Source organism: Cantharellus anzutake (genome assembly GCF_015039405.1).
Source record: "Cantharellus anzutake strain C23 chromosome Unknown EI90scaffold_197, whole genome shotgun sequence".
Lineage (NCBI taxonomy): Eukaryota > Fungi > Basidiomycota > Agaricomycetes > Cantharellales > Hydnaceae > Cantharellus > Cantharellus anzutake.
The window spans coordinates 107,157-124,334 of record NW_024067147.1 but is presented as its reverse complement, the minus strand read 5'-3'; the positions used below and the strand labels follow the sequence as shown (position 1 = coordinate 124,334).

The 17,178-nt window shown below is 48.6% G+C and overlaps 8 protein-coding genes across 8 annotated transcripts; 3 read left to right on the top strand and 5 right to left on the bottom strand.

Annotated features, from left to right (window-relative positions):
• Positions 1 to 901: 901 nt before the first annotated feature.
• EI90DRAFT_747226 (uncharacterized protein) lies at positions 902 to 2,122 on the bottom strand. Its single transcript, XM_039068006.1, has 3 exons — positions 1,522 to 2,122; positions 970 to 1,389; positions 902 to 918 (listed from the first exon to the last, which is right to left on the bottom strand). The coding sequence occupies exons 1-2, from the start codon at positions 1,883 to 1,885 to the stop codon at positions 1,106 to 1,108; spliced, it is 648 nt and encodes a 215-aa protein (XP_038907956.1). The 5' UTR covers positions 1,886 to 2,122; the 3' UTR covers positions 902 to 918; positions 970 to 1,105.
• A 1,597-nt stretch (positions 2,123 to 3,719) lies between these two features.
• Positions 3,720 to 4,100, bottom strand: EI90DRAFT_2952190 (uncharacterized protein; the record flags this gene model as incomplete). Its single annotated transcript, XM_039055415.1, has 1 exon — positions 3,720 to 4,100. A coding segment is annotated over one exon (381 nt), but the record flags the coding sequence as incomplete, so codon positions are not given.
• On the bottom strand, positions 4,037 to 5,494 carry EI90DRAFT_747254 (uncharacterized protein). Its single transcript, XM_039068007.1, has 5 exons — positions 5,419 to 5,494; positions 4,629 to 5,367; positions 4,440 to 4,579; positions 4,139 to 4,384; positions 4,037 to 4,087 (listed from the first exon to the last, which is right to left on the bottom strand). The coding sequence occupies exons 2-4, from the start codon at positions 5,232 to 5,234 to the stop codon at positions 4,216 to 4,218; spliced, it is 915 nt and encodes a 304-aa protein (XP_038907954.1). The 5' UTR covers positions 5,235 to 5,367; positions 5,419 to 5,494; the 3' UTR covers positions 4,037 to 4,087; positions 4,139 to 4,215.
• An 82-nt stretch (positions 5,495 to 5,576) lies between these two features.
• Positions 5,577 to 10,587, top strand: EI90DRAFT_3004938 (P-loop containing nucleoside triphosphate hydrolase protein; the record flags this gene model as incomplete). The annotated part of the gene is made up of 15 exons (XM_039056374.1): positions 5,577 to 5,737; positions 5,876 to 5,915; positions 5,963 to 6,412; positions 6,462 to 7,614; positions 7,668 to 7,878; positions 7,928 to 8,009; positions 8,063 to 8,422; positions 8,476 to 8,715; positions 8,773 to 9,066; positions 9,123 to 9,245; positions 9,302 to 9,334; positions 9,388 to 9,503; positions 9,556 to 9,679; positions 9,729 to 10,133; positions 10,197 to 10,587. The coding sequence occupies 15 exons, from the start codon at positions 5,577 to 5,579 to the stop codon at positions 10,458 to 10,460; spliced, it is 4,056 nt and encodes a 1,351-aa protein (XP_038907953.1). The 3' UTR covers positions 10,461 to 10,587.
• A 58-nt stretch (positions 10,588 to 10,645) lies between these two features.
• Positions 10,646 to 12,221, top strand: EI90DRAFT_3004936 (uncharacterized protein). Its single transcript, XM_039056373.1, has 2 exons — positions 10,646 to 11,337; positions 11,394 to 12,221. The coding sequence occupies exons 1-2, from the start codon at positions 10,801 to 10,803 to the stop codon at positions 11,754 to 11,756; spliced, it is 900 nt and encodes a 299-aa protein (XP_038907952.1). The 5' UTR covers positions 10,646 to 10,800; the 3' UTR covers positions 11,757 to 12,221.
• Positions 12,020 to 12,295, top strand: EI90DRAFT_2867005 (uncharacterized protein; the record flags this gene model as incomplete). The annotated part of the gene is made up of 1 exon (XM_039053833.1): positions 12,020 to 12,295. A coding segment is annotated over one exon (276 nt), but the record flags the coding sequence as incomplete, so codon positions are not given.
• A 101-nt stretch (positions 12,296 to 12,396) lies between these two features.
• Positions 12,397 to 13,205, bottom strand: EI90DRAFT_2952184 (P-loop containing nucleoside triphosphate hydrolase protein; the record flags this gene model as incomplete). Its single annotated transcript, XM_039055414.1, has 2 exons — positions 12,397 to 12,996; positions 13,071 to 13,205. 2 exons carry the CDS (start codon positions 13,203 to 13,205, stop codon positions 12,397 to 12,399), a joined length of 735 nt encoding a protein of 244 aa, XP_038907950.1.
• A 2,004-nt stretch (positions 13,206 to 15,209) lies between these two features.
• Positions 15,210 to 16,469, bottom strand: EI90DRAFT_3094565 (uncharacterized protein). Its single transcript, XM_039062499.1, has one exon. The coding sequence runs from the start codon at positions 16,453 to 16,455 to the stop codon at positions 15,568 to 15,570; it is 888 nt and encodes a 295-aa protein (XP_038907949.1). The 5' UTR covers positions 16,456 to 16,469; the 3' UTR covers positions 15,210 to 15,567.
• Positions 16,470 to 17,178: the final 709 nt, after the last annotated feature.

The following is a 17,178-nucleotide window of genomic DNA, read 5'->3' as shown; positions in this document are numbered from 1 at the left end:
AATCCTATTAATAACACAGGTGCATGCAGAGTATTGATCAAATGAGCGAAGAATTGGACATTTGCGCGCGAATCAAAAAGCTAGCTAGGAAGACACTGCGACTACGGGGCGCATGGCTGTTCCCAAGCCTATCGGATGAGAGTGGGACCCGCGGTCGCCACGTCCTCGGTTCGGCAGTTGGGCGGTGATGGTTCAGGGAATCATGGGTCAAATTCTGAATGCTCTCATTTGGTCGGGGCTGGCAGGCCTGCAGGGGCAGGAGCTCATCGTATCCGAAAGCAGCATTCTCGTAGCCGTGCCACACAAACAGGAATGTATCTTTCATTGGTACAAAGCGATCATTCCATGCTTGCGGAGGAAATTCTTCGTAAGTAGGAAATGGGTGAGGCCTGAGGGGCACCTAAGTGGACGGGATGAAATTTGCCATCATGAGGTTGGTAGCCATGAAATGTGGCAGGGGAGAACCAAAACACAGCAAACAGAAAAATATCACAAAGGGTGAGAACTCGGGTGGTAAGACGAAACGACCAGAAGGGATCGATGATTCTTGGTGTAAGTTGATGCACATAGCAAAAAGGAGGGACAGACAGGACTCTGAGCTAGCGAACCTGTTAATGGTGGGCATGCATGACGAACAATGCTCTAAGGGAGGGGGCTCCTCGAGCCTCATAGTGATAATGGAGAATTTACTTTGGTCAAGCCTTTTAGTGCATCAAATGGACAGATATATTCGTTCTGATATGGAGTAAGCTATGAAAGTTCCACAAAAAAAGAAAGCGAATCGGGACTAACTGACAGTACAAGGGAGGAATAGTCACAGAACTGTTGAAGCCTTTATTTATACCCACTGCACCCTAGAAAGGGGACCTTGGCTGAGGAAGATGGAAGGGTGACCTAGCGAAACTTTACGATTCCCCTCTGACAGTGGATAGAATGCTCAAGGTAAGCAGAAACTGACCGTGAACGTACTAAATGACTTGGCTAAGATCAACAACGATTGGAGCTGTCTGCCAGCCTTGGAGGAGGATCCGAGTCCCATCTTTGCTGGACCGAGGGCTGTACAGAAGGGTAGGATCAGATGGCACTTGATCGCCATACCAAGCACCTAAACCTTGAGCACCAGAAGAAACAACTGGTCGATATTCCTTGGGAATAATGAATTCCAATTTGCCGTTGAAGAGCATTGGTAGCTCCGTGTGTCCTCCATCAGTTCCGAACAGCGGGGTTCTTCCGGCAGTGGACGAATGGATTTCAAACTTCTGCCACATCCTCTGCCACTCCCCCACTCGTCCTCCTTTTGCAAGAGAACATAGAATGGGCACTTGATCCAGGACTCGTCCAAGTTATACCCTGCATGTGCTTCGCAATGATGTATACTTGCTGCTTCACCTGTCAAGGAAAGGGTAGGTCGAGCGGATACAGGATCAGGGATCCAATAAGAGCAGGTGAAGGGAACAGCAGGATTCATGATCCACAAATTGAAATCCGTCACACGATAACTCGAAATGAGCTCACCCGAACCTGTCGACCAGGTGAAAGCGCCGAGGCCATCAAACGCGCCGATATAACGTGCTCCTGGAGAAAACCCAAGTGTGCGACGGTGCGGAATGGTGAGCACTGGGTCATTTTTGATGGATGCAGAGGATGAAGTAGAAGGCTCGGAGGCTAAGATAGGAGGGTTGGGAGTTGGAGTGAAATTATTGGAAGAAGGGGGTGCGAGGTGTTGCAGGTGCGGGTCACCCAAAATGGATATGAGAGTCAGGCTGTCGTACCAAGAGCTATCAGCGTTCCGCGGAACCCGTATGATAAATAATCCATTATCTGATACTCGAGTTACGGCAGGAAGAAGGTTGTTGGGGAGAGTACCAAGATTCACGGCGGTCATATCGTGGCTAAGGATGGTGACGTTCCCCTCATTGTCCTCTGCAGCAACCCGGTGGCTGCCATGGACAAATTCGATCCAGACTGGATGGTTGGGTGGGTCGAGCTGGAATCGGGAAATTGTGTGCTGATGGTCGATATCAGCGAGTTCGATGACACCACTACCAAAACCAAGAGCTACATGGTGGCCATCAAAGGAAAGCGCCGCACATGTCACAATACCGTTACGAATATCAGGGTCGTTGAATTGGGCATCATAATCAGTCTCAACACCCCAACTATCAACCTTCTCTGGAAAAGTAAGCAGCTTCGCCTCCATGACCATTCGAGCATTGAGTAAATCCTCACTCAATGGGATTCCGTGCCCGGAAAACTCGCCGGAAATGGTGAAGATCCGGACGGGATCGGAGAGGTGGCCATACAGTTTGTGAAAAGGTGATGACATTGGGGTGAAAGGAAGGGTCGATCGATGGAGGTGCCATAGTTCCGGGGAAATCGCAACATTCAGATACTTCACTGATTGCTTTTCTCGAGCTTCTCTCAAAAGTTTGAATGAATCGCAATTCTGTTAAAAATGACATCGTATTAAAATCACCGCGACAACGGATTATGCTCACCTTGAATTCATCAAATCCGTCAGGGAATCCTTTGCCATGTTCGACAATCGGCACCAGGTGTATAAATGTAACCAGGTTTTGCGTGAGGAATGTATCAAACTCGTTCTGAAATTTGGACCTTTGTGCAAAGAGTTGTGAGGGGTCTAAGTGTTCTAATAAGTATTCACGAGTATATTGGAGGTGACGAGGGAGATGATATCTTCTCTTCCGAAAATCGCTCCATTTCCCCTCATCTCCTAAAGGGAGAACAGTGGGCAACCCAAACACATCCTGCTCACAACTATGATTGAAAAATCGGAGGAGTGGCAGTCCGATAAAATATTTATTCGCTTCTCTGATAAAGAATATTTTGTCATTTTCATGACCAATCGGATCCCCCATTATAAACTCTTTCATTGTTGCATGATAGAATTTGATGCCCTGCATGTCCTTCGAGGAACTTTCCGAGCCACTTTCCGAGCCACTTGTCGAAGAAAGATCAACAATTGAACTAATTGGTTCCAATATACCTAAGACCTCTTCCTCGGCAATTCCTGAGAGCTGCGATATAAAAGGAACACTTAGTGGCTTGAATGCCGCATAGATTGTGGCAACCACTTGGCGATACTTCTCCGCTATATGTTTACGGACTCCAGATGAGCCAACCATATAGGCACGGCGAAGTACACGCAGGTACTCCATGTTGACGTCAACAGGGGCATCGATTAGATCACGAAAATATTCGAACTCGGATCGAAGGGTTGCACCACGACGGGCTTGAAAGGAGACATCCCGGACTCGGATTGAGGCAATAATGGGCAGCCCACGACACGCTGAGACAAACGCATCGACATCCTCTTTTGATGGTTTCCAGGAAGACTTATCGATGCAGCCCCGAAGGCCTTCCTCCACCATGCGGTGGATAGTGTGGAACTTCTCTTCCTCAGCGACAATGTCCACATCTTCACATGGTATGGCAAGACCCTGAGCCCGAGCTCCATCCCAAGCCGACACAACAGAAGACTCTGGCCGACAGCTGACTAACACGGCAAACGCGGCCGGCATCTCATCAAGGATGAGTACTAGCTTCATTAAGGACTCAAGTTCCTCCTGAGCCCCACACTCATCCAGTCCATCCAGAATGATAACAAGACGTTCCTCACCCAAAGGTAAGAGTTTGTGCGCGGGATCAATAATCCAAGCTCTCATTTGTTTCTCCAGAGCGGAGCCAGGAACATCCTTCAATGATGAAGGCTGTCGGAGTCGACTGACGAGAAGTCCTTCGTACTCGGCGTTAAACAGGGCAAGCTGACGCGCAAGAGTAGAGGGGAAGTGTTCAACCGAGGCAAGTCCTGCGCCCTTCCGATTTTTGTCCCAGAAGAAAGATGCTGCCAAGCGACCCTGTTTGTCGAGAGTTGATGCGACTCTCATTGATATAGCAGTTTTTCCAGTACCCGGTGAGCCGCGAAGCCAGACAAATCGGTGCTCCCGTTTCTCCAAGTGATCGAGTATTGATTTCTGAATCTCGACACGGGTGTCTTCCAGGCATTCTGACTTGCTTTCCACGGCAGAGTATTCCGCGCTCGCTTTGTAGAGTTTTGAGAGTTCATCTGAAATGTTCATTAAATTTCAAGCGGTGAAGTTAATGGAGAACAACAAACAGTCTACCGATAGCCGAATTGTGTGGAGGAGATTTAGAGTTGTCGCAGCAGTCTATGGTGAATCCCCCGGTCAATCTTCAAACGACTTGAACGTAGACGAAACAAACCGAAAAGCAGGAAATAGCATCATGAATGCACGACTTCACTGCACTTATTTCCTGGGTTATCTCAGTCGCTAAAATTACCCTCTTGGAAAGCTTTTGACGTTTGAGTGCCTCAATTTGCGTCAATTGTCGTTTTAGAGCTCTGTAACCGAGAATTTGAAATTTGAGCGAGAGAACGATGAAGGGAATGCACATACAAGTCAAATCGTTGAATCAGATCACCTATCGCAGGAGGAACTTGGCCAGTCCACAACTGGAGAGGCCTAAAGATCGTTTCGTGAGCGTTACGAACTTCGTCGTCTAATCCCTTGAGATCTTCGTCATTGTTGTCGATGGTCTGCATAAAAATGTGAGGTTATATCATTTAATCGCAACACCCTGCGAACCTCGTAAACTTGGAGCCACGATAGGAGTGTATTCGGTATCTGGTCGAGATTCGGAATGGGGGCTAACTTAAGAGCAGTGGCGGCAGTTTGGAGGACAAGCCTTGTGGCGGCGATGATTGTTTTCTTTCCTTCACCAGCAGTGACGGCTGAAGATGACGGTGTTCGATCCATTGACGATGGGGCATCTAAGTTCACGCCTGTGCGTCCTGGTGGTGGGTGGGGAGTTTCAGTGTTGCCATGGGTGATACATTCGCTGGGCATCATGTGAGAGATACCAATGGTCCCCCCAGGGAGAACGGGTGATGATAATGGATTAAGCAATGGCTGATTGGGCGTAGAGGGGTCCGGTTGTCTGGGATCGGGACTGGGACTTCTGCTCAACAGCTTAGCTATAGTGTACCGAACAGACCTCCGCTGCTTCCGGCCTCGAGAACTACCATCGGTAGTGGTAAGAGGTTCAAGACGGAATCTATCAGATCCACCATGATCTGTGCTAGTTGTTGCATCGCTTTCAGTTGGAGAAGAAGTGATCTGGGGGTTGGGAACAGGGTTCGATGGGTCACCGGGAGGCGCAGTTCTTTTAGAAAACTTGAATCGATTAGACATCGCGAATCAGCAAGTGCAGAGGATGTTGTGGCCAAGAGGAGAGTCAATCGAGCCGCCCAACTAGTAAAACAGGATGGCAAATATCGAAGTGCCCCCTTTGTGGGCGCGAAACCAGAATAGGGCATTAGTTACACTATCAAAATCATTAGCATTAATAACGAAGTCCACAAAACCGACTACACACCCTTGAGCATTTTGCAGACGATTTTTTCAGTTATTGATTGTTATTTGGTTCGGAACGGCATCAAACAAGTCACAGATTGAGTCATACGAGTGAAACTTGAGTCGCAGCAGCTCCACGCCCCACAGCCACTGTCCACTCTTTGTTCACCCAGGACCTTGATGCCGCCTTCTTCACGCAAGGGGATAGTCAAATCTGGAAATGTTGGGAACTCGTCAAAGGGAGCCCCCAAGACTCCAGATCCTGAGAAGAAGGATAGCTTGGAGAGCAAACCCCTTTTCCCACCTGGCTTCAAAACCCCAATAAGTTTACTTCACGAGAGGTACTTCTTCTTTCAGCTATGCAGCTCTTTTGTGAGTTGTAAGCTTCGCTAGCCACTCGGTACACATCACTTGCTTGTGTAGTCACAGAGGAGGCTTTGACGGTCCCGTTCCAACTTACATCTGTTCTTCGATGCCAGGTGCCAAAAGTTAGGGTGGGACAAACCAAACGTGGAGCCTGTAGGGAATTCTTATATGGATAGGGTGTGTGCTTATCATGTGTTTAGCGCCGCCATGGCGAGGGATTCACTTGTTCAATCACCCTCTCTCGAGATCACAAATCAGAGCGTGAGTCTGTTCGATTCGTCCCCCACCCTCCGCTATCCAGGCCGACTGCCATCGAGGCAAAGCATTGGGGAGCCACTTATGCATTGCACCGGTTTTCCAACAATCTTCAGCTGCACAGACTGCTGCCGCCAGGGCCCCGAGAATATTGGGCGGATCTCGAAGCAGTAAGGAGAGCTGCACCCGAGCATCAGAAGTGGATGTACGACTCCGATCCTTTTTCGGCCCAAAAATCTGTGAAAGTCCGCCAAGAATTAGCCGCAAAGAAGAAGCAGAAAGAGGAAGAAGGGGGAAATGCGGCAAGTTCGTCTGGCCATAATAAGGTTGATCATACACCCGAGGTTCGAATGGCTGCGACCATGCGAGACTCTGTCGAGAGAGTGATTCGAGAGGTCAGTGTCTCAGTACGTCCTACTAACATTCGACAACAATTGCTTTTAGATGGCATCACGGTATCCGGGAGTCATTGCAGAGGACACTTACGCGCCAGAGGCACCATCTTTTCGTCGAGTTGAAGTTGAGGCTTCTCTTCGCACATTAGGTTTCCAGCGACATCAAATCGAGAAAGCTTTGAATTATATTACTGCGCCCACTGATAACCCATCGCCATACCTCGCCTCACTCTTGGCACTGCCGCCACTTGATGCATGTGTGTCATATATGTTACTTCATGTCCCGGAATCGGATCTTCCAGTTCAGTTCAAATCTCAGCAGACTTCTTCCGATCCCTTTGTGAGGAGTGGCAGCTCGATGAGTGTCCCGCTTGCACTGCAGTGGTCAGCCAACCGTGCAATGAAAGAAGGTGGCTGGCCCGAGAGGTCAGTGATGGATACCATTCAGTCGGGCACCACGGACTGGGGCCTCATCATCGAAAAACTTGGAGGGAAACTTCTTGGTTATGCTGCTGAATTCGGTTCAGCTGGAGAAGGCGGTTGGGACATGAGTGAGCGGTATGCGAAACGTTTGGAAGAAATCGAGGCTGTTCAGTCTGTCTATCCCGATGCTCAATATGATGCAGAGAAGGCGGAGCTTAGTGTCCCACTCCCTAACAATCCGGATACTTACCTGAATGTCGTCTATTCTTCCCTCCATCCGTACCCGAGCCCAAGCGCCCGCAGTCCTCCCTTGTTTATTTCCTCCGCCAAGCGCCCATCATACATTAGGCTTCATCTGCTGTCACGGGTTCTCTCCGCTCTGCAGCCTGATGGTGAATTGGAGCCTTTATTGCTAGCAGGAGAGGGAGCCGTGTTTGGAGCGATTGATGTTGCAGACAACGAGCTCCTTCGAATACAGGATTCGCCTCCCGAAGTTAGCGATGTCATGAAGCATCTTATTCAAGCATCTCAAACTACGACAATGGTTAGCAGAGGCAAGGACAATCCGAAACCCCCGCGGAGTCGAGGTCGTTTCAAAGACGTTGTTTTTGATGACCGGTCCGAAGAGGATATCAAGCGAGAATTTGAACAATCAAGGCAATCCAAGGAATACGCCCACATGCTTGATGGTAGAATGAGGCTCCCAGCATGGAACTCTCGAGACGAGATCGTTCGTCTCGTTGACTCTTCACGCGTAGTAGTGGTGGTAGGTGAAACAGGTTGGTGACACCTAGCTTCTGTCACTGTGATTCTTACATGGTGTAAATTTCAGGTTGCGGAAAGACTACACAGCTACCCCAATTCATTCTCGATGCCTGCATCAGCAAAGGATGTGGGTCTCAAACCAAGATAGTCGTCACGCAGCCTCGTCGTGTCAGTGCCCTAGGCGTGTCAGCGCGTGTTTCTGCTGAAAGAATGGAAGATGGGAGTGTTGGCTACGCCATCCGTGGTGAAAGTAGGCAGAACAGGCGCACCAAGCTTCTGTATGCCGATTCCTTTTCGTTCAGCGTCTTCACACTGAGCTTCCGCCAGCTTCTGCACAACAGGTGTCCTCTTACGTCGCTTGACGACCTCAGGCTACCTCTCTGGTGTTAGCCACGTCATTGTCGACGAAGTAAGCGGGAAACGGTGTAAACTGTCCGACAACTCACATCCCACTCCATTCAGGTTCACGAAAGATCGGTCGACAGTGATTTTCTGCTTTTGGAGTTGCGCGAACTGCTGAAACATAATAAAGAAATTAAGATCATATTGATGAGTGCCACTATAAATCAAAGCATATTTGTGGAATACTTCAACGGTGCTCCCGTGTTGGAGATACCCGGCTTCACTCACCCAGTGCAAGACATCTATCTTGAAGATGTAATCCCGAAGCTGAAGTACTTACCGCCCCCTGCCAAGGGAGCACCGAAGCAGACCGAAGAGCAACTAAAAGCTTTCCGGGAGGAGTTTGAGGCCACTGGGTTAGGCGCATCCGCTGGTCATGCCATTGTAAATTTCACGCGTTCCGACAGATTGGACTATCATGTGCGTTATATCGTTCGGTTTCTCGCTGAGGTCATTGATTCACAAACACCCAGCTGATTTCCAGCGTGGTGAGCTACATCGTGCAAACAGCAGAAGATCCTGACGGCGCAATCCTCGTTTTCCTCACTGGCGTTCAAGAGATTCGTCAATGTATGGATGTTTTGCGGTCTTCTGATGTCAACGATGCTGCAGAGATCCTCCCTCTACATGCTAATCTGTCGAGCGATGAACAACGTCGCGTGTTTGCAAAGACCCCAAAGCGCAAAATCGTATTGGCTACTAATGTTGCCGAAGTATGTCATATTTGGATATACTGTTATGTTTCACGCATCTAAATGAACTTTCTGAAGACCTCGATCACAATACCCGAAGTGGTGTACGTTGTGGACTGCGGAAAGGCGAAGGAAAATCAGTACGACGTAGGGGCTGGGCTATCCCGCCTGGTCGAAACCTGGGTAACAAAAGCAGCTGCGAAACAGCGCCGTGGTCGGGCTGGCCGAACTCGGCCAGGGAAGTGTTACAAGCTATACACTCGCCAACGGGAAGCTGCGATGAAAAACTTCCCAGTTCCTGAAATCCTGAGAGTACCATTGGAGTCACTGAGTTTGCAGATCAAAGTGATGCGTGAGAACGAGGATGTACGGGTATGCATGAAATGGCCTTGATTGGAGTAGCACTTCTTCAATCCGACATTTATCAGCTTTTTTTGGCCAAAGCGCTCGACCCGCCTAAGGTTGAGGCAATAGACCACGCGTGGAATGTTTTGGAGGATCTTGGTGCCGTCGATTCTGGGGGCAAGCTCACTGCGCTTGGACAGCAAATGGTGCGCCATCCAAGATTTACATCGTTTGGCTCTGATTTGTTATTATATTCTTCTAGGCTCTTCTGCCCGTTGATTTGCGTCTTGGGAAGGTATGAGTTAGCTTCGCAGTCTTCCCGGGATACACGCAAACGTGACCCTGTAGATGATGATCCTCGGGACCATTTTTCGCTGTCTTGATCCGATTTTGACGATAGCGGCATGCGTCTCCTCGAAGCCACTATTCTTGAGTCCCATGGATAAGAAAGAAGAGGCAAATAAGTAGGTTACTTGATACTCGAGTGACATGTTCGGCTAATCTCTAAATTCGTAGGGCTAGACTACAGTTTGCTACAGCAAATAGTGATCTCTTGACAGATGTCACTGCCTACAATAAGTGTAGAGCGTTCAAGGGACAAGGCAACACTCACAATGCACAGCGTCGTTTCATGGAAGAGGTGCGCCCATACTTGCATCCCATCGCTTCTCTTAATCACATCGTTGCAGAATTTCATATCTGCATCTAGCATTCGAGATGTCACTTCATTACGACAGGACTTCCTCTTAGCACTCTCGGATATTGGGTTCATCCCACTGAACGCTTCCGCGACGTCTCCCTATCTAAACGTGAACAGTGATAACACGAATCTTGTGAAAGGGGTCATATTGGGTGGTCTTTGGCCTCGCGCCACACGTATCTCCATGCCGAAAGCAACGTTCGACCAAGTTGCCTCGGGAACAGTACAACGAGATCACGTCGCGAAGGAGATCAAGATTTTCGATAAGAATGAAGGTCGGGTGTTCTTGCATCCTGGTTCGGTACTGTTTGGAAACGCATCGTACAAATCGCCATATCTTGCCTATTTTGCAATGACGGCTACGACAAAAACATTTCTCCGGGATGCTACCGAAGTAAATTTTCCCCAGTGTTTTGGTACGACAGATCCCCTTTTAAAATTTCATTTCCCCAATTAGGTACCGCTCTACGCCCTTCTGCTTCTTGGAGGGCAAGTCACCATAGATCACATCAAAGGAGGAATCACAGTAGGAAAGCAAGGCTGGATTAAGATGCGAGCATGGTCACGCATTGGAGTGTTGGTCAACCAATTGCGCCTTCTGCTCGATGCTCAACTTCAGGAATCGATCGAGCATGCGGAAATTGCTGATGTCGGGGAAAATAACCCCGTCATTCAAGCGATGGTTGATTTAATTACGAATGACGGCTTGGTTGGAGATTGAAACTTCGTACATGACCAGACTCTTACCCAGTTCGTTGTCGCTCCGTGGACGCGCGAAATCTGAGCTTTTTTGTTACTAAGTACTTTTATTCAATACTAAAGTAGTCACGTTGGGATTGAAGCACATGATATGAAAACGTAATCACAAGTTCCAGTCACATGGTACGGAAATAAGGCAATTAAACCCGATCACCTACTCCGAAAAACGAACGCGACACTTCGCTCCAACGACTGGCACAATTTGGCGGTGGCGGTGTTCTCGGTAACATCCGGAAATAATACTTCGATCTCAGAAAGGCATCCTCGCCGTGTCCCCTTGTCCCTCCACCACCTTTCACACCATGAACACACCTGCAGATCGCGTAGAAGATGTATTTAAATACATGCTAGCTAATGGACTCACCCTCACATCATTCCTATCAATCATTTTGACCTCCGTGCAATTTGGAGACAAATTGCGGGAAATGCAACTCCATATCCTCAGTACTACCGAAGATCTTCATGATGCCACTGTTGTGAGAAACTGGATTCTCACAAGCGCCCAAGCAGTTTACATCAAAGAGATACAAGCACTCATGGAAAAAGGGAACGGACTCCACATGAATGCCTCCAAACTCCATCCAGCACAGCTCGAAGTGGGGAAAACCAGCGTACTGAGGCCGCTATTTGAGTCCAAGGCACCGGCACTTTGGAGACTGCTCCAACACCTCCTTGTGGTGGAAAGCAAGGGACGAGAAGGACGCAGGGCAAAGGTGGTACCGAGTCGAAGTGCCGGGTTAGGTGCCGGAAGAGATGAAGACGGTTGTGGCGATCATGTTAGTGCAGGGCACCAGTCAAAGGGAAACAATAGGGAGAGGAACTACGCCCTGCTTCAAATTGTAAGCTATAGCGTGCAATACATATTATGTATGACTTACTCTGAAGTTTTGGATAGAAAGGAGTCGTAATCTTATCGATAATCTTGCATGGTTGCAATGAACAGTGCAATGCATTGCAGGTGAAGAATTCATTCTATTTGGCTGCTTCGAATGCTTCGAAATCCGTCCGTCAGTGGGCTGCGCATGCCGGACTTGCAGTCTCCCCCTCCTCACTGGATAACCTTCGAATGTCACTGATAAGGAACCAGAAGGAGTTGAATAAAAGCCTTGGGTCCACTCGAATAGTGAACTTAGCGTACGACAACTGTGACTTCAAGTTTGGTGTTGGCCAGCCAACAGATCTTAAGGACCGCACGTTCGAGAGCATCACTACGGGACTTTTCTTTGCACCCCAAAGGAGGTGCTTCCTGAGCATTTAGAATACGCTGAAAGTATATGGGACTCACATCCAAACAACCCCAATGCTCCCAATGTCCCACCGATGATCACCTTTGCCGATGTCCTACCGACTACCGAAGCTACAGTCAGAATCATGGCACACTGTCGGTGGCACATCACATCAGTATTGATCGAAGAACACTTCCCTGAGCTTCGATCTCATCTTCTTGATCCTCCATCGACGTTCCAGTTGTCACCGCAACAAATGTTGTACTCTACCGCAGAGGCAGTGTATGCGAAGGCATCCACAATTGATGGGAATATTGACGCTATCATGTCACTTCTCCAGCAAAGTGGCATCGTGGAAGCGGGGGTCTTCGAGAAATACGTTATTCTTGTACATGGGGATCTTGGTACAGTTGAGAAGGTTGAAGGGATTTTGCGATCACGGCGCATTGAAGAAAGCGCGCTTGAGCGCATGCATTATCTTGTGGCTATACCAGGACTGTTTCATGTCAGAATGGCATGTGTTGATGCGATGAATAGGATTCATGCAACTGGGAAGGACTCACGAAGTGACCCAAATGGGTTGTACAAGCGCCTCTGCTTGCTCTTCCCAAATGACCTTTCTAAATTAAACAAGGCAGTCCCACCCTTTCGAATGATGAATGATGGAATAAATTACATTACCCGATGCACCATTCTTGACGCGTCTGACATCCCCGAATGTACCCAAATAATCCTATTTCTGAGCATCGTGCACACTCGAGACCTCAGGAAGCCAGCACTGCGCTCAGCATCAGCGCGGGACTCGCAGTACACAAGAAATGGCTTTGGAAGAGGATCGGATTCTTTCAAACCTAGTGGGACAAGGAATGCTAAGTCATTGCAAGAATCCTTGCTATATTGCATCTGACGGATGCAATAATGCAGGTTTGGACGGTCATTTGAACGACGCAACCATTTTGTTGTCTCCCCACCGTGATCACTATAATATGGATCCATTCCAATTGCTGACAATACTTTTCTGCATGTGCGAGGGTCCAAGGTCGCAGAAGTGAGGTACCATTGGCATCGATTCCGGAGGTATGAGTAAAGCCAGGCTAAGTTCGTATATTTTGTTCGGAACGACAGCCACTGGACTGCACAGTGGGCCTCGTCAACAATGATACGATTAATGTTACTGACAAAGCTGTCCTTCATCCAGAGTGGTCTAAGGAGGTTCCCTCGGAGCAAATCGGGGCCCAGGACAACAAATTGATATCTCATACTTGCAATCGCCTACTTAGTAAGTCAACATGGATTTACATATAAGTATGCAATTAATCCTTGCTCAAGTATGTACGTGCCTTTACAACATCCTTGTTAATGGTCCTTGCTTCCAGTGCAATTGCGGTGAGTCCTAATTTCTCTGCGCTCTCTACATGCTGATCTGCAAGCTTTCTCAGCGGCGCGATTATGAAAGAAACCCCTGGTTTTTTTTTTTTCATAGAGTGCAGGAAGGAAAAACGTGTATGTTTTTCCAGTTCCTGTTGCAGCTGTTGACACTAAATTTTGCTTTGGCTCACGAAGGAGAAACTCGGCGATTTCAGCCTGGAACCAGCATGCACGACGATTCCATTCTGCTTCACTTAGGGCTCTTATTTGCTCAGCAGAAGGCATCTGGCCTGGTTCTACGCGATCTGCAGGTGTGTTCATGGTGTGAAAGGTGGTGGAGGGACAAGGGGACACGGCGAGGATGCCTTTCTGAGATCGAAGTATTATTTCCGGATGTTACCGAGAACACCGCCACCGCCAAATTGTGCCAGTCGTTGGAGCGAAGTGTCGCGTTCGTTTTTCGGAGTAGGTGATCGGGTTTAATTGCCTTATTTCCGTACCATGTGACTGGAACTTGTGATTACGTTTTCATATCATGTGCTTCAATCCCAACGTGACTACTTTAGTATTGAATAAAAGTACTTAGTAACAAAAAAGCTCAGATTTCGCGCGTCCACGGAGCGACAACGAACTGGGTAAGAGTCTGGTACATGACAGCCCTTTTGAAAGAATCTGTCAGTTCAAAAAATGAAAGGGGTGCCATTCGTATTTTATGTAAATCTGTGGAATTTTTATTCTTTAATCCAGTAGAATTATATTCCAATATAGTAGAATTAGCGCCGCAATAGCCATCCCGGTCCCACGTTCCCCGTTAATGGGTGAGTACAAGTGCTGAGAGACCCAGCTCTCTGGCGCTTGATCCTAGTCATCCTATCGGGAAAAATAATGTCAAGCTGCTCACTATAAAGTACACCACTCCAGACACATCGTCCTGATGTCCGAACCCCTCTTTATCAATGAGCTACCATCTTAGTGAACGCACGGTTCACCGTATTCTGTCAGCTCACAGGCAAGGGATCAGGGACAGTAGCAGTAGGCCCCTCCTTTGTCCGTGCTGTGTAAGCTTCCTGCTCAGCTTTCTACCTCCGAACGATGAATGCTTCGCACTGGATGCGTGTCGGATCATCTAATGGGAGTGCGATAGTAGTCAATAAAAGCGTAAGCACTGTCCAACGTCACCGAACTTTCGTGTGATTGGAAACAAGGGAACGGGGTTGGCCTGCTCACAAGATCTGTCCCACCACTCTCTCTCCCTACCTCAATTGGAATCTCCGCTCAAAGTCTAACTCTCCTCCATCAGCTGACCTGAAGGCCTGCACCCACGGAACTACAGGACAGCCATGTCCATGACCCATATTATACATGTGTTTGCTGTCCGTCAGCCCTGAGACGTGAAATGTTCATCAGAGGTGGGAATGAGGGCTCGGATATCTGCGTCCACAGGGCTCGGGAAGCACCGCATCCCGTCTGATCTGCGGAGTTAAGCCGAGTACCGCTCAGTTAGTACCATGGTAGGGGATTACATGGGGATCCTGAGTGCCGCAGTTTTTCCTTTTTTTTTTTTTACTTTTATTTATTTTTGGTTTCCTTTGGCTTTCCACCACTTCATCCAGATCAAATCAATGCTTATCTTTCTCTGTCTCTCATCTATCATTTGTTCTACATTATTATTCTCTGATCTTTTCTTTTTCTTTGTTATAATCGCTCATCCTCTACATAGTTTCTTCGGAATGTGTTTTCACCTGGTCTAGGCTCTGCTGTGCAGGTTGCCGCAATGCAGCGCGGGCATTCTAGTAAGAGAAGGTAGGTCATTTTCTGGAACTGCACATACATCAGAGAGGCGATATGAATTCCCACACTCAATCCGCTTGGGTTAGCCGTGTTCCTGTCGTCAAGGGATCAATGTGTAGAACCACTCGTCGTAGCACAGGAACAAGTCAGCCCGCGAGGCAAGCCGCACCGACCAGAAGCGACCGGGAGCATGGACATGTAGCGTGGGGAGTTATTTCCTTCGCTTGTACATCATCTGGGGGAAATCTTCAGCGGGGCATAGATAGAGGTGCAGTCATGTAACGCGACGAAGCGGGGACATATTGGGAAGAGAGATGCAATTGCCAGCGCAGGCGATTCAGCTAATAAAAAATCTGCGAATCACTAATATCTCACTCGGCGGCCTGAATGTGTGCATGCCATAGGCTTGGCAACGCATCTTTGAATCCTTGTTCGAAAGGCTGCATGATCTATTTCCACCCCCTCACCAGTAGTAGTTTGGTGACGCTTCACCTTCCTGTACTCCGCAGGACGCCAGAGACCCGCCAAACTCGCAATGATGTTATGTACATTACGTTACAAATATAGTGAATGATGCACACATCAAGGACCGTCCACAATTCTAAGCAGCGTTGCAGCAAAGGCATCGAGTGGGTGGCCAAGGGGGTGACGAGTAAGCACTGCTAACGAGCGCACTGGTGAATGCTAAATGATTTGGCTAATATCGATGACAATTGGCGCCGTTGAACGGCCCTGGACTAGAAATCGAGTCCCATCCCTGCTAGACTGCGGGCGGTAGAGCCCCAGAGGATCATATGGCACCCGATAACCGTAATAGGGACCATAGTCCTCAAATACCGATCCATATGACCCTTGGAGCTCGAGTTCTTGCCTACCATTAAGCCACACAAGGGACCACATTGAAAAGCGGGACTGGATTAGTGAGGTTTTAGTTGCGGCAGGCAAACAGCAGAGCTCAACGGTCTCTTCTGAGTTGCTTGGTGAGAGGTCGTAAAATGGGCGCTTGATCCAGGACTCATCAAGGTCATGCCCCGCATCCGCATCGGATTGATGTGCATAAGCCGAGCCACCTCCTACTAACGGGAGAGTGGATATAGGATCAGGGATGATACATGAGGGAGGTGGAGGGACAGCAGGGTTAATAATCCAATACTTGAAGTTTGTCACCCGATAGCTCGCGAGGCACTGGAATGATTCTGTCGACCAGGTAAAGGCATGGACGCCATCAAAAGCACCAACATATCGTGCTCCTGGAGAGAATCCAAGCGTCCGACGGTGAGGAATGGCCAATTTCTCAGCCTCTCGAGAGGATGAGGAACCGAGCGGATGGTGGGAGGCCAGTTTCTTATCACCAAATTGAGAGAACGGGGAAAAAGGAGAGGCAAGGGGCTGAATGGATGGGTCCTCAGAGGCGGATATGAGCGTCATGTGGTCGTACCAAGCCTTGTCGTACCAAGCATTGTTGTACCAAGGATTACGTGGGAATCGCACAACAAATAATCCGTTATCTGAGACCGTGGTTCCAGCAGAATAGAAACCGGTGGCAAGAGTGCCAAGCTTCACAGAGGTCATATCATCGCCGAGGACTGATACGTTCCCATCGATATCTTCGGTAGCGATTCGGTGGCTGCCATTGACAAATTCGATCCAAACGGGGGTCTCGAAGATCAGGCTGCAATCGACAGATTGTACGCTGATGGTCGATGTCAGCAATTTCGATGATGCCACGATCAAACCCTAGTGCAACATAGCGGCCATCAAGGGAGAGTGCAGCGCACATCACAATGCCACTACGAACATCATGGAATTCAGGTTCTTCCTTGAGCTTCCATTCATCACCCGTTGGCATTTCATTCAATTTCGCCTCTATGACCTCTTGGGTCGTGAGTAAATCCTCGCTTAATGGGATGGCACCACCAGAGAACCCTCCAAAAATGGAGAAGATCCGGACAGGATCAGAGAGATGGCCATATTCACAGTGGGAAGTAACCCTGGCAGATGGTGTAGGGTTGCCCCGGTACCAGTGCCGCTAGGTAGCCCCATTACTATTTGACGGGGCCAACTATCAGATTTCCAATGCCGGGGCCTCCTATCAGATATGCGCAGTCTGACGGGGTCATCCTGACGGGGTGCCCCGGAAGTACTGACGGGGTGCCCTGGAAGTTATTGATAGGTAACTCCGCTTGTTTTAATAGTGAATCATAATATATTCATTTGGCATTGTACTATATAGTAATACATGCATAACTGGTGCTTGTCATTGCGTGTGTCGGAGAAATAGTGCCCCAAGGCTAT